This window comes from Bos mutus, chromosome 23 (assembly GCF_027580195.1).
Source record: "Bos mutus isolate GX-2022 chromosome 23, NWIPB_WYAK_1.1, whole genome shotgun sequence".
In the NCBI taxonomy this organism is placed as follows: Eukaryota; Metazoa; Chordata; class Mammalia; order Artiodactyla; family Bovidae; genus Bos; species Bos mutus.
In genome coordinates this window covers 22,006,015-22,022,534 of record NC_091639.1, presented here as the reverse complement: position 1 = coordinate 22,022,534, position 16,520 = coordinate 22,006,015, and the positions used below count along the sequence as shown (strand labels likewise).

The following is a 16,520-nucleotide window of genomic DNA, read 5'->3' as shown; positions in this document are numbered from 1 at the left end:
TAGAATCTGTCACTTAATCACTGCAGAAACTTGGATGATCTTCATGGAAACGGTCTCCATAGGAAACCAAACGATTATTGAATTTGTCCTTCTTGGTTTCTATGTCAAAGCTGAGCTGCATCTCCTTCTCTTTATTGTGTTCACTGTCATCTACGCTTCCATCATCCTAGGGAACATGCTAATCATTGTGGCGGTGGTTAGCTCTCAGAGGCTCCACACACCCATGTATTTCTTCCTGGCTAATCTGTCCTTCCTGGAGATCCTCTACACTTCCTCAGTGGTGCCCAAGATGTTGGAGGGCTTCTTGCAGGAGGCGGCCATCTCTGTGGCTGGTTGCTTGCTCCAGTTCTTTATCTTTGGTTCTTTAGCCACTGCTGAGTGCTTCCTACTGGCTGTCATGGCATATGATCGCTACCTGGCCATCTGCTACCCGCTCCGCTACCCTCTCCTGATGGGACCCAGATGGTGTTTGGGGCTGGTGGTCATAGTGTGGCTCTCTGGCTTCATGGTAGGTGTAGTGATTATAGCCCTCATGGCCCAACTGAGATTCTGTGGCCACAACCACATTGACCACTTTTACTGTGACTTCATGCCTTTGATGAGCCTGGCCTGCTCAGATCCCAGTGTAGCCCAGATGACAACATTCATTCTGTCTGTGGTCTGCCTCACTGTTCCCTTTGGACTGATTCTGACATCTTATGGCCGGATTGTGGTGGCTGTGCTGAGAGTTCCTGCTGGGGCCAGCAGAAGGAAGGCTTTCTCCACGTGCTCCTCCCACCTAGCTGTAGTGTCCACATACTATGGTACTCTCATGGTCTTATACATCGCGCCCTCTGCTGTCCACTCTCAGCTCCTCATGAAGGTCTTTGCCTTGCTCTACACTGTGATCACCCCTTTCTTCAATCCTGTGATTTATACCCTGAGGAATAAGGAAGTTCAGCAGGCACTGTGGATGCTTCTGTATGTTAAGCAAGCTGAAATGATTGAAGGAGGATGGTGGTAAATATGTTAATTGGACTTTGGGATTGGTTGGGTAGAAATAACTTTGTCCTGTTTTGACATTTCTCTCTGTGAAAAGTTTTATAGTTACTGTACTCATACTAAAAATGAATATTGTAGAGCAATAATTTTAAAGTGCTTTAAATTTTTTACTTTAATATTTTATAATTTCTTTACCAAATAGGCTTTGAATATTTCCTATAGGAAACAAATATATGAAAACAGCAATGCAAAACAAACCTAGAGATAAGTTGAATCATGGAAGTTTGTAATGTGGTTTTTCATTGATGACTATGTCTTGAACCTCTTTTTATTTTAACCAATATGTATGTATTTATTCTTCAGAGATTCTCAGCATAGCTGAACATGATTTAGGTGATCTCTGTTTGTGAAAGCTCATAGTCATTTTTAATTTTTTCACCATGCAAATATAGTTCACATTTAGATTTTCCTACAATAAATTCTTAAGAGTTGAATTGTCAGGTTAAAGGGAAAGCATATTAAAAAATTAAAGCTGAATGCATTTAATTGTTTAACTACTTTATTGTAGAAAATTTCAAATATACAGAAAAGTAGATAGAACACTATAATAAATCCCATACAGCCATCATCTAGCATCAATATCAACATTTGCCAATCCTATTTCTATTGCCTATAGCTCCTTTTTTTTCTGGAACACTTTAGAGCAAATTTCAGATGTGTAAGTATTGTGTTATGTGAGAAGTGTAGCGATGTTTTCCATGTGCAAATACATTTGATCCTTGAACAACATGGATTTGAACTGCACAGTTTCACTTAAAGGCCGACTTTTTTTTTTTAGTAGTAAATACAGAAGTACGGGATTTATGGCTGGTTGAATCCGTAGATAGGGAACCTCATATGTACAGGGGAACCATGTGTACAGAGAGCCAACTCAAAGTTATAGGTGGATTTTCAATTTCTCAGTGAGTTGTCACCCCTGGCCTTGGTATTGTTGAAGGGTCAAGTGTACTCAGTATGTTTTATCGATGAAGGCATTTAAAGAAAAAAACATGCCAACCCCGATGTTATGATATTTAAAAATACCTCCCCAATGGCATCTAATACCCAGACTATGTTCAAATTTCTCCAATTATCTTTAAGTAAATTCTTAAAATTAGGATGTAAACAAGATTCACACTGTATCTTGTTGTGTTTTTAAGTCCCTTATTTCATAGTGGTCCTTCTCCTCTATTTTTTTTTCATACTTTTGACTTTTGGGAAATTAAGCTCACTGTAGAATGGTTTATATTTTACATTAGACTTTCTGCTGACTTATGGTTTTGTTTGGTGTCTGTCCCTATATCTTGTATTTTATATAAACATATTTTGTGTCGATCTCAGTCTATTGATAGGGTAGTGATTCCATCAGCTAAGAATGCCTGAGGCACTCACTTGGGCTCTCCTACAGACGTTTCTCTGACCAAGGCTAATGCTGTGGCTGGGCTGACCCTTGTGGTTCCTATTATGATTGCAGGATGCATCTCAGCAACAATCATTATGGAAATTTGGAAAAAACAAGGTTTATTACTTATAGGTCCTGAAGGTTACATGAACACCTGGGGCCACACAAAGAGAATTTAGGGAGAGAGAGAGCATGGATCTGGGACTCTGCCATTATTGGGATCAAGGGTGGGGTGTCTAGGGTGTCATGGGTTCACTCTTTATCAATGAAAATAAAACACAAGAGGAGAAATTAAAGCATGGGAGGGAAAAGCAGGGTCACTCAAGTGCTCAGTTAATGGAGGCCATCCAAGGTTTTCTAAAAGGGGAATTCATGGGTGGGGTGGCCCAGCTCTTTATTTAAATGTGTAGTTGACTATATGTTTATTTGAGGTAAACGTGTTTGAAATAAATGCCTGTCAATCAAAAGCTTAATGTTAGGCACTTGCATTACAATAAAAAAGGTAATTATCAGGCACTTAACACTACAAACTAATATTAAGATAGAAGCTTAATTGGATCTGGAAGAAGAAGATTGATTTTTGTTCTAGGAGATGTTTCAAGTCACGGAGGATCATCTTGAAATAGATGATTATCTTGAATCAAGGGGGCTTGATTTTATGCTTTGGTAGTATGCATTTGTGGAAAGACTAAGGTGTCACTCTCTTGTGTGACATGACTCAGACTCCAAATTCTCTCTTCCTGTTGGACATGGGTTTCCCAGGTGGCTTAGTGCTAATGTGCCAGGAGCCAGCATGGGAGTCCCCACCCCATGACAAGGCCATGTGGGAGAGTTCTGGTGGGCAAGGCGAGCCAGAAATCAAGGGGTGCCCCTCTGGGCCTGCCTGAGCATGTACCCCAAAACCAAAATCTGTCTGTTTTACTATTTCACGACTTTCACCAACTCTTCTGACATTTACAGCGGCTATCCCCCACCACCTTCTCTGTAAGAAAATCAACTTGAAACTCTAGTTAATAAGTCTCCTGGACATAATAGGAATGTTTCAATTCAAACCTCTCTGATGACTTTCTAGCTTGCCTGACAGATTTGTTCAAATTCACAGCCTCCCAACCACGAGAGGCACAGGAAGCTTAAGATATTCTAACAATGCAGAGCTTCTCAGAGAGTTAAAGTTGTTAAATAGAACTAGTAGAGGATTTCTTTGTTGAGCTAATGCTTGCTGCCAAGTTTCCATATCCCTTACCTACTGTGTCCCTGGGAGTGTATTGATTAATATAGTTGGTGTATAGAAATGTAAGTAGTAGCTTTAATGTTTGTAACCTTAGACCCTTGAGTTAATTCTTTTCTTGTTATCAGATCAGATCAGTCGCTCAGTTGTGTCCGACTCTTTGATACCCCATGAATCGCAGCACACCAGACCTCCCTGTCCATCACCAACTCCCGGAGTTCACTCAGACTCACATCCATCGAGTCAGTGATGCCATCCAGCCATCTCATCCTCTGTCATTCCCTTCTCCTCTTGCACCCAATCCCTCCCAGCATCAGAGTCTTTTCCAATGAGTCAACTCTTCGCATGAGGTGACAAAGTACTGGAGTTTCAGCTTTAGCATCATTCCTTCCAAAGAAATCCCAGGGCTGATCTCCTTCAGAATGGACTGGTTGGCTCTCCTTGCAGTCCAAGGGACTTTCAAGAGTCTTCTCCAACACCACAGTTCAAAAGCATCAATTCTTCAGTGCTCAGCCTTCTTCACAGTCCAACTCTCACATCCATACATGACCACAGGAAAAACCATGGACTTGACTAGACGAACCTTTGTTGGCAAAGTAATGTCTCTGCTTTTGAATATGCTATCTAGGTTGGTCATAACTTTCCTTCCAAGGAGTAAGCGTCTTTTAATTTCATGGTTGCAATCACCATCTGCAGTGATTTTGGAGCCCCCCAAAATAAAGTCTGACACTGTTTCCACTGTTTCCCCATCTATTTCCCATGAAGTGATGCCATGATCTTCGTTTTCTGAATGTTGAGCTTTAAGTCAGCTTTTTCACTCTCCACTTTCACTTTCATCAAGAGGCTTTTGAGTTCCTCTTCACTTTCTGCCATAAGGGTGGTGTGCATCTGCATATCTGAGGTTATCTTGATTCCAGCTTGTGTTTCTTCCAGTCCAGCATTTCTCATGATGTACTCTGCATATAAGTTAAATAAACAGGGTGACAATATACAGCCTTGACATACTCCTTTTCCTATTTGGAACCAATCTGTTTTTCCAAGTCCAGTTCTAACTGTTGCTTCCTGACCTGCATACAAATTTCTCAGGAGGCAGATCAGGTGGTCTGGCATTCCCATCTCTTTCAGAATTTTCCACAGTTTATTGTGATCCACACAGTCAAAGGCTTTGGCATAGTCAATACAGCAGAAATAGATGTTTTTCTGGAACTCTCCTGCTTTTTCCGTGATCCAGTAGATGTTGGCGATTTGATCTCTGGTTCCTCTGCCTTTCTAAAACCAGCTTGAACATCTGGAAGTTCACGGTTCATGTATTGCTGAAGCCTGGCTTGGAGAATTTTGAGCATTACTTTACTAGCATGTGAGATGAGTGCGATTGTGCAGTAGTTTGAGCGTTCTTTGGCATTGCCTTTCTTTGGGATTGGAACGAAAACTGACCTTTTCCAGTCCTGTGACCACTGCTGAGTTTTCCAAATTTGCTGGCATATTGAGTGCAGCACTTTCATAGCATCATCTTTCAGGATTTGGAATAGCTCAACTGGAATTCCATCACCTCCACTAGCTTTGTTCGTAGTGATGCTTTCTAAGGCCCACTTGACTTCACATTCCAGGATGTCTGGCTCTAGGTTAGTGATCACATCATTGTGATTATCTGGGTTCATAAAGATCTTTTTTGTACAGTTCTTCTGTGTATTCTTGCCATCTTTTCTTAATATCTTCTGCTTCTGTTAGGTCCATACCATTTCTGTCTTTTATCAAGCCTATCTTTGCATGAAATGTTCCTTTGGTATCTCTGATTTTCTTGAAGAGATCTCTAGTCTTTCCCGTACTGTTGTTTTCCTCTATTTCTTTGCATTGATTGCTGAAGAAGGCTTTCTTATCTCTTCTTGCTATTCTTTGGAACTCTGCATTCAGATGTTTATATCTTTCCTTTTCTCCTTTGCTTTTCACTTCTTTTCTTTTCACAGTTATTTGTAAGGCCTCCCCAGACAGCCATTTTGCTCTTTTGCATTCCTTTTCCATGGGGATGGTCTTGATCCCTGTCTCCTGTACAATGTCACGAACCTCATTCCATAGTTCATCAGGCACTCTATCTATCAGATCTATGCCCTTAAATCTATTTCTCACTTCCACTGTATAATCATAAGGGATTTGATTTAGGTCATACCTGAATGGTCTAGTGGTTTCCCTACTTTCTTCAATTTCAGTCTGAATTTGGCAATAAGGATTTCATGGTCTGAGCCGCAGTCAGCTCCTGGTCTTGTTTTTGCTGACTATATAGAGCTTCTCCATTTTGGCTGCAAAGAATATAATCAATCTGATTTCGGTGTTGACCATCTGGTGATGTCCATGTATAGAGTCTTCTCTTGTGTTGTTGGAAGAGGGTGTTTATTATGACTAGTGCATTTTCTTGGCAAAACTCTATTAGACTTTGCCCTGCTTCATTCTGTATTCCAAGGCCAAATTTGCCTGTTACCCCAGGTGTTTCTTGACTTCCTACTTTTGCATTCTAATCCCCTATAATGAAAAGGACATCTTTTTTGGGTGTTAGTTCTAAAAGGTCTTGTAGGTCTTCATAGAACCGTTCAACTTCAGCTTCTTCAGCGTTACTGGTTGAGGCATAGACTTGGATTACTGTGATATTGAATGGTTTGCCTTGGAAATGAACAGAGATCATTCTGTCGTTTTTGAGATTGCATCCAAGTACGGCATTTTGGACTCTTATGTTGACCATGATGGCCACTCCATTTCTTCTGAGGGATTCCTGCCTGCAGTAGTAGATATAATGGTCATCTGAGTTAAATTCACCCATTCCAGTCCATTTAAGTTCACTGATTCCTAGAATGTCGACATTCACTCTTGCCATCTCGTTTGACCACTTCCAATTTGCCTTGATTTATGGACCTGACATTCCAGGTTTCTATGCAATATTTCTCTTTACAGCATCAGACCTTGCTTCTATCACCAGTCACATCCACGGCTGGGTATTCTTTTTGCTTTGGCTCCTTCCTTTCATTCTTTCTGGAGTTATTTCTCCACTGATCTCCAGTAGCATATTGGGCACCTACTGACCTGGGGAGTTTCTCTTTCAGTATTATCATTTTGCCTTTTCATACTGTTTCTTATTATAGCCCACCACTTTTGCCCTATAGGTATGCAACTTTATCTAATGCTTTGGGAGGGTGACGCATGACTTTAGAATAATCACCTTGAGAGAAAAATAAGTTTTCTGAGGAAAAGGGTCATAAAATGTTAACAGGCCTCCTGGCCAGAAGATGATGTAAATCACCTAAAACTTTTGCATATGATAAGTTTGCAGGAAGAAAGCCTGGCTTTGATAATGATCAAGGACTGCTGACCTTGCATGACTCTACCCCTTCCCCCTTTATCTTGTATGCACAACTTAAGGTATAAAAACTACTTTTGAAAATAAAGTGTGGGCCTTGCTTACCGAAGCTTGGTCTCCCCATGTCGTTCTTTCTCTTTCCTTTTCCTATTCAGGTTGATCTCCATGGAGCGCAGGGGCTCTCTGTGTTCACTTTCCTGCCTGGGCTTCTAAGACCCACTCAAGAAAGTGCCTAAGGTGGGGCACATTCCGCGATTCGAGAGGGTGCCTGTGGCCTACGTGAACAGAGCAAGTCCCGTGCGGGGGCTTTATTAGCTTTCTGTGTAAACCACGGAATATCAGCCTCTTTTCTCTCCTCTATTTCTTAACTGCAAAATTGTTTCCTTATCTCTTTATCTATTCTTTCGCCAATGCCGTCCTCCCGAGGGAATCCCTGGATCCAACCGGGGCTGGACCCTGGTACTAAAGAATCTGCCTGTCAAGAAGGAGAGTGGGGTTCAATACCCTGGAGAAGGAAATGGCAACCCACTTCAGTATTCTTGCCTGGGAAATCCCATGGACAGAGGAACCTGGCAGGCTACAGTCCATGAGGACGACTTAGTGCCTAAATGACAACAACAACAAACATTTTAATACTGGAAAGTCCCCCAAAGCTTATTTGATGCCTTGTCCTCCTCCTTGCTTTCCATGTGTTTCTTCTTTTCTTATTGTGTCTCCTTTGCTGTCTCGCATATAGGGTCATCGTTACCATCTTTCTAAATTCCATTTATATGTGTTAATATACTGTATTGGTGCTTTTCTTTCTGACTTGCTTCATTCTGTATAATAGGCTCCAGTTTCATCCACCTCATTATAACTGACTCAAATGTGTTCTTTTTAATAGCGGAGTAATATTCCATTGTGTATATGTACCACAGCTTTCTTATCCATTCATCTGCCGATGGATATCTAGGTTGCTTCCAGGTCCTAGCTATTGTAAACAGTGCTGCAATGAACATTGGGGTACATGTGTCTCTTTCAATTCTGGTTTCTTCAGTGTGTATGCCCAGCTGTGGGATTGCTGGGTTGTATGGCAGTTCTATTTCCAGTTTTGTAAGGAATCTCCACAGTGTTCTCCATAGTGGTTGTACTAATTTGCATTCCCACCAACAGTGTAAGAGGGTTCCCTTTTCTCTGCACCCTCTCCAGCATTTATTGTTTGTAGACTTTTTCATAGCAGCCATTCTGACTGGCATGAGATGGTACCTCATTGTGGTTTTGATTTGCATTTTTCTGATAATGAGTGATGTTGAGCATTTTTTCATGTGTTTGTTAGCCATCTGTATGTCTTTGGAGAAATGTCTGTTTAGTTCTTTGGCCCATTTTTTTTGATTGCATCATTTATTTTTCTGGTATTGAGTTGTATAGCTGCTTGTATATTTTTGAGATTAATTCTTTGTCAGTTGCTTCATTTGCTATTATTTTCAAGGCTGTCTTTTCACCTTGTTATAGTTTCCTTTGTTGTGCAAAAGCTTTTAAGTTTAATTAGATCCCATTTGTTTATTTCCATTACACTGGGGGGGGGGTAGATCATAAAGGATCTTGCTATGATTTATGTCAGAGAGTGTTTTGCCTATATTTTCCTCTAGGAATTTTATAATTTCTGGTCTTAAATTTAGATATTTAATCCATTTTTAATTTATTTTTGTGTATGGTGTTAGAAAGTGTTCTAGTTTCATTCTTTTACAAGTGGTTGACCAGTTTTCCCAGCACTACTTGTTAAAGAGATTGTCTTTTCTCCATTATATATTTTTGCCTCCTTTGTCAAAGATAAGTTGTCCATAGGTGCATGGATTTATCTCTGGGCTTTCTATTTTGTTTCATTGATCTATATTTCTGTCTTGTGCCCGTACCATACTGTCTTGATGACTGTAGCTTTGTAGTAGAGTCTGAAGTCAGGCAGGTTGATTCCTCCAGTTCCATTCTTCTTTGTCAAGATTGCTTTGGTTATTCGAGTTTTTTTTGTAATTCCATACAGATTGTGGAATTACTTGTTCTAGTTCTGTGGAAAATGCCATTGGTAGCTTGATAGGGATTGCATTGAATCTATAGATTGTTTTGGGTAGTATATTCATTTTCACTATATTGATTCTTCCGATCCATGAACATGGTATATTTTCAAACTATTTGTGTTATCTTTGATTTCTTTCATCAGTGTTTTATAGTTTTCTATATATAGGTCTTTTGTTTCTTTAGCTCAACATTCAGAAAACGAAGATCATGGCATCTGGTCCCATCACTTCATGGGAAATAGATGGGGAAACAGTGTCAGACTTTATTTTTCTGGGCTCCAAAATCACTGCAGATGGTGACTGCAGCCATGAAATTAAAAGACGCTTACTCCTTGGAAGGAAAGTTATGACCAACCTAGATAGCATATTCAAAAGCAGAGACATTACTTTGCCAACAAAGGTTCGTCTAGTCAAGGCTATGGTTTTTCCTGTGGTCATGGATGGATGTGAGAGTTGGACTGTGAAGAAGGCTGAGCACTGAAGAATTGATGCTTTTGAACTGTGGTGTTGGAGAAGACTCTTGAGAGTCCCTTGGACTGCAAGGAGATCCAGCCAGTCCATTCTAAAGGAAATCAGTCCTGGGTGTTCTTTGGAAGGAATGATGCTAAAGCTGAAACTCCAGTACTTTGGCCACCTCATGCGAAGAGTTGACTCATTGGAAAAGACTCTGATGCTGGAAGGGATTGGGGGCAAGAGGAGAAGGGGACGACAGAGGATGAGATGGCTGGATGGCATCACTGACTCGATGGACGTGTCTGAGTGAACTCCGGGAGTTGTCGATGGACAGGCAGGCCTGGCGTGCTGCGATTCAAGGGGCTGCAAAGAGTCGGACACAACTGAGCAACTGATCTGATCTGATCTGATCCCTAAGTATTTTATTCTTTTTGTTGCAATGGTGAATGGGATTGTTTTCTTAATTTCTCTTTCTGTTTTCTCATTGTTAGTGTATAAGAATGCAAGGGATTTCTGTGTATTAATTTTATATCCTGCAAGTTGATTAGCTCTAGTAATTTTCTGGTGGTGTCTTTAGGGTTTTCTATGTAAAGTATCATGTCATCTGCAAACAGTGAGAGTTTTACTTCTTTTTTTCCAATCTGGTTTCCTTTTGTTTCTTTTTCTTCTATGATTGTTGTGGCTAAAACTTCCAAAACTGTGTTGAATAGTAGTGGTGAGAGTGAGCACCCTTGTCTTGTTCCTGACTTTAGGGGAAATGCTTTCAACTTTTTGCTATTGAGGATAATGTTGGCTGTGGGTTTATCATGTATGGCTTTTATTGTGTTGAGGTATGTTCCTTCTATGCCTGCTTTTTGGAGAGTTTTTTTTTTTTTTATCATAAATGGGTGTTGACTTTTATCAAAGGCTTTCTCTGCATCTATTGAGATAATCATGTGGTTTTTAATTTTCAATTTGTTAATGTGGTGTATCACATTGATTGATTTGCAAATATTGAAGAATCCTTGCATCCCTGGATAAAGCCCACTTGGTCATCATGTATGATCTTTTTATTACGTTGTTGGATTCTGTTTGCTAGAATTTTGTTGCAGATTTTTACATCTATGTTCATAAGTGATATTGGCCTGTAGTTTTCTTTTTTTGTGGCATCTTTGTCTGGTTTTGGTATTAGGGTGATGTGGCCTCATAGAATGAGTTTGGAAGTTTACCTTCCTCTGCAATTTTCTGGAAGAGTTTGAGTAGGATAGGCGTTTAGATTTCTCATTTTCAAATGAGATTACAGGGACTTCTTTGGTAGTCCAGTGGTTAAGACTTTGCCTTCCAGTGAAGGGGGTGTGGGTTTGATTCCTGGTCCAGGAGCTAAGATCCCACATGCCTCCTGGCCAAAAAAACAAAACATAAAACAGAGGCCATATTGTCACAAGTTCAATGAAGACTTAATTAAAAAAAGTGAGATGCAACAATGTCTTGCTATTTGCCATAGTTATGCTTTTTATATAAAATTTCCTTGAACACTGAAGTTGTTTGTGAGTATCAAATGCTTATTTTTGCTCTAGGGGAAATTCAGAGTTATATTCTTACAAGCCCTTGGCCACCTTTTTGTCCACTGATGAACGTGTAGTCTTGTTTTAAGTGTGCTTCTGCTTAAAGACACTACATATATGTCATTCATTAACATTGAACTCACAGCCAATAGCACTGTAACCCATGGCTGAAAAGAGCTTATCTAATACATGCATTTTTCTCTGTAAGGCCCATCACAGTCTTTTTGCCCTTGGGAAATTAGACAGCATTTTAATACTACACTTGGGGACCAGTGAGATCACCAAAAAACATCCCAAACTGTGAAAAACGTGGCACTAAATATACTATGAAAAGGCCACTTACTTATAGCATAGAACTGAAGTAAGAGGGCAAAACTTTATCTTGTTCAACCTAAGCTGGCAACATGTCTATCAGCTGACTCAATTTTTTGCCATGTGCACATGCTAACACCCATGCATAAGTAGAAAAGTACTGAAAATATTGATTTTGGGATTACACATAAATTTTAGAGAGCAAGCGTTTTGACAAATACTGAATATACAAATTATGAATATTGACTATTCTAATCTTCTCTACTCTTGCAATCTTTGGTGTTTTCTTCACAGCTGAAACTTTAAGACATTTTCAGAAAGCCAAGGATTATGAGTCAAATACCCATGTTTTTCATTTAGGCATCCATGAAGGCATTTCTATTCATTGTTTTGCTAACCACTTATGAAACAACTACAATGTACTTCTGGAACAAAGATGAATAGGATGCGCTAAGTATTACTGAGTATTATTACTTATTTCTAGCTTGAGTCTAGTGAAGAAGAAGGCTAAATTTCTAATAGAAACCACAAAAGGCTGTGATTTGTCTTGTTAAAATCTGGCTGGATAGAATACCATCTCTTTTGTGTAAAATTGAATCTCTGATCTTCAAGAAGTTTTGGAAGGTATGGGATAAAATAATATTTCAAGTTAGGTCCATGAAATCCTGTTGTTAAAGACTCCTTGGGTGCAAATTTCTTAAGATCCAAGGGAAGGGATCTGGGAACTATTAATAATAACCAGATAAGAGAACTGGGCTCTGGTTTGTGAAATAGCCTAGAGACATGGGGGACCCATTATGTTTTCATTTATTATAATATGAATCTATTACTTTGGGAATTTGATAAATAAAAAATTTAAAGAGCTGTTTATATGATAACTGGTAAATGTAAAAAATTAAACCTGGTAAAGTTTTTACACAGTAAATTTTTTTAAATGTATACAATGAAAATTATATCTTTCCATCACCTAAAACCACTGATACCCTTACCTAGAATCCAGGTACAGATAGAGTAGTTTTGATACCCACCAGGGTTCTTGACTTTCCCCAGTCAATAGAAATTGACTAGAAGCCAGACAAGAAATTCAGGCAAGACTTTACTGGGGCTCCTTCACTCCCTGCATGAAGGAGTGAAAACAAGTAACAGATTCGATTGCTTGCTACAGAGGAAGGATGAGCTCCTTCCTTACATGAGGTGAGGCTGAGGGTGGGAAGAGGGATGGGGCCAGAGGGGTGGCTTAGATTGTTTGCCTACCATTTTGTATTGTTAAGTGCAGGGGGGCATCCTCAGTACCCTGCTTTTGCTCCCAACACCCAGTTTTTGCTCCTAGCTCTTCAGAAATGGCAGTTGGGTCTTTAGTCTTTTGTATCTTTTGGTCCAGAACTCGCCCAGGCCCACAGTTATCTTTAGTTTCATATAGTTTCTTTGTATTTTGTAGCTGGAAGAGAGGTGTGTCCATGTGCAAGCTTTGCAGCACTATAGCAAAAGGTCCCAGCTACTAGGCCTGTCTCAGTTTCTTGACTATGCCCATATAAACAGATATGAGTGGTTTATTTTATGCTTTTTACACAAATGGGAACATACTAAACATACTATTTTGTACTTTATTTTTTCTGTTTGACAAGTATCATGGAATTCTTTGGCACCATTGGAAATAATCATTGGATACTATGGCTAACCAAGTGGCACTTTGGTAAAGAATCCACCTGTCAGTTCAGGAGACACAACACAACACATGGATTTGAGCCTTGGGTTGGGAAGATCCTCTGGAGTAGGAAATGTCAACCTGATCTAGCATTCTTGCCTGGAAAATTTCAAGGGTAGAGGAAGCAAGTGGGCTACAGATAGTCCATGGGGTCACAAAGTGTCAGACATGACTGAGCAACTGAGCACCAACATTATGTCTGCATATGTTTTTGTAAGTAAACAGAAAGATATTTAAAGACAGACACCAACATTTCACAATGATTTCATCAGTTGTGTGGAGTGTTTGGGGGGAAGAAAAAGAGAATCTTCATTTTTTTTTTTTTTTTAGAGATTACTATTTTATTTGAATTGTTACAGTTATGGTGTATTATAGTTACAATTTAAGCTATATAATTAAAAAAGAATGTAGGCGGCATTTACTTTTGGCTGTAGACAGTGGACCTTACAGGAGTTCAAAGAAGGGGGCTTTCCCTGTTGGTCTGTTAGAAAAGCAATGGGAATGAAGTAAGGGTTTGACTCAGATGGATGACAAAGTGACTGAACACACTGCTGGGGATGAGAAGTCAATAGATCAGCCTGGTATCTGTGGAGAATTTGCAGAAGGGAATAGTAGGAGACGAGCTGTCAGGCAGGCATTTGGGCATGGAGGACACTGAAAGGCCATATAATCATGTAGATGTTACTTTGTAATAATGTACCAGCTTCCTTCCCCTTGAATCAGGCCCAGCATTGGCAAGGCCTTGATAACCCACATAAACGACTCCTCAAGGGCTGTCTCAACTGAAATACTTTTCTGGGATGGTGAAAGGTATGAAAGCTGGGTGTAGGGTGGAAGGATTGAGAGCTTAGTGGAGAGCATTAGCCCCCATGGAGATGGAAAGGTGGGTTTCCATATAACCCTTGATTTCTGCTCTACTTTTGGTCAAGCCAACAGATCAGGAACCTCCTCTGGAGAAAGACAAATATCTCAGGGGCTGATATTTCCTTTTCATTTAAGGTTTCTCTCCAGTCAATCTGTAATTGGTTCTCAGGGGCCCCTCCCCTCTAGGCAATTGTCAGCCCTCTTTTGTGATAAAGGGAAGGACCTACAACAAAGAAAAGCCAAAGGAATTGGGGACCTAGAAAAGGAGATGGAGAGTGGAAGAGAGAATGACTCTGGGAAGTGGAAGGTGACAGGTGCGACATTTCTAATCAATGTCCTACATTATTTCAGGTTGAGCTCAAGAAGGGAGGAGTTGAAGTTGGGAAACTTCAATAATCTGAATTCTTTGGAAGATCTTAGCACATAGTCTGCTTTTCACAATTTTTTTCCTTTGGAAGTGCTTGCAGGTGAGTTTCTTATTTTTGTATAATTGTTTACAGCTTAGTTCACAGACTCTTTAAAATATAGGTAAAGAATTGGTATTTATGGGGTTTTCTCCTCTGATCATAAACACATTTTGTTTAACCCAGAGAGTCAAAAGTCTGTTTTTCAAAGGCATTTGAAGAAATCCCAGTTGTCCTCTGGAATTCCAGTGTTGCAACGTCTTCCACTAAAACTTTCCCATTTCTCTATAATCCTCACTTCCTTTTATCTTCTGTTTTCCTTCTTTATTCCCACTTCCCCAACCCTTGAAAAATAGAGTGAAAATGTGGTGATCTGAAAAACCAGGATTGTGTTATGATTTGAAAATAGTTTTCATGTGAGTGAATTAAAAAAAAAATTATTTTATTAATAGTTTTTGGCTGCATAGCAGGCAGGATCTTAGTTCCCTGACCAGGGATCAAACCCATGCCCCTGTGGTGGAAGTGCACAGTCTTAACCACTGGACCTCTATGGAAGTACCTGAGTAAATTTTTAAAACATTCCCAAGAACAGTCTCGTGTAGAGATGACAACCATATTTTCACAAACTCTACTAGCTGATTCTGTGATAACACACACACAGGAATAGCTGCATTTTCCCTATACTTTTCCCCTCTGCTTCCAATCATTCGATGCATTCTCATTTTTAATAAACACACACACATCCCTTTGGATAGCATATGAGATCTTCCTCACAGGTACTCAGGTGCATTTTCAGCTCTTCACTCAGTTACATATCTTTGCTTTCCATTGTGTCTCTCCTGCCTAGAATGCTGAGCTCACTCTCCTATCCTTTGCCTGGCTGACTCTTGTTCTTCAAGACTTTACCTACAATTACTTCCTCAGGGAACCTCTCTGACCTTGATTATTACACTCCCTCAGATCCTAGTCTGGGTTGAGTTTCTCTCTACTCACGTGGCACCTGTACATTCCTCAATCTTATTATTTGTCATGTTTGTAGTATAAAACCTTGTATGAAACTAGAATGTAAAGAAGATTATTTTGGTAAGGGAGAGGGGAATCTAGAGACTGTGAGGCCAAAATTGTGCTAAGATAGTCCTAAAGAGGTCATGACACTAATGGTGGGATAGCAGAGAGGGGCTATATAAGAATTTCCCAAGCAACAATTGATAAGGTGCTAGAGGAATAAGAGACAGTGTTAAGATAAAGATGACGACAATACAGCAAACTTGAGTATCAGGCAGAATTTTCAAACCACTCACAATGGAGCTGGTTGTGCTCAGGAAAGATAAAAAGATTTTTTATTTTATTTTTTAAATTTTTAGATATTTTATTTAAAATATTAGTTAGATATTGTATCTAACTAAAATGTCCAGATAGAGACTGGTAATCTAACAATATTAGGGGAAACATATGAAAATTTAAAATAATTCATGTTGGACTTTTGCCCTTTAAACCTTTACTTATTTATTTTTGGGAGAATGGCATTGAAACATGTATAATATCATATATGAAACGAATTGCCAGTCCAGGTTCGATGCACGATAGTGAATGCTTGGGGCTGGTGCACTGGGATGACCCAGAGGGATGGTATGGGGAAGGAGGAGGGAGGAGGGTTCAGGATATGGAACACATGTATACCTGTTGATTCATGTTGATATATGGCAAAACCAACACAATATTGTAAAGTTAAAAAATAAAATAAAATAATAAAAAAAGATTTAAAAAAATCATGCTGATTGTAAGCTGTGATAGGACACAAAGCAGACATTTGAATGGCATTATACTGTTGCTCACGAGGAAGGCTCTATGACTGGTTATAGAGATTGGGAAGGTAGAATGTATTATATCATAAAAATATTAGATTGAACTAATAGGTTAAGGTTTCTGAAGACTGAAAACTGTGAGTTTGGGCCAACTTTCTTGAGTCTTGAATATGTGCATAGTTAAGGAATGCAGTGGAGGACAGGAGTTGGAAAAGCAGTAAGCAACTAAAAAAGGGAGAGAAAAGGACAACATGTGTTAAAGATTCTTGTTTTTGAGATTCACTTTTATCTTTTTCATTTTAGCTCTACTTATCTCGGGCTTGGTGTAGAAGATGCAAAGAAGCACTAGAATCTGTCACTTAATCACTGCAGAAACTTGGATGATCTTC

General features: G+C 39.5%; 1 protein-coding gene across 1 annotated transcript; it reads left to right on the top strand.

Moving 5' to 3' along the window:
• Positions 1–1,003, top strand: LOC102272158 (olfactory receptor 11A1-like). The gene has a single exon (XM_014483076.2). The coding sequence runs from the start codon at positions 35–37 to the stop codon at positions 1,001–1,003; it is 969 nt and encodes a 322-aa protein (XP_014338562.2). The 5' UTR covers positions 1–34.
• Positions 1,004–16,520: the final 15,517 nt, after the last annotated feature.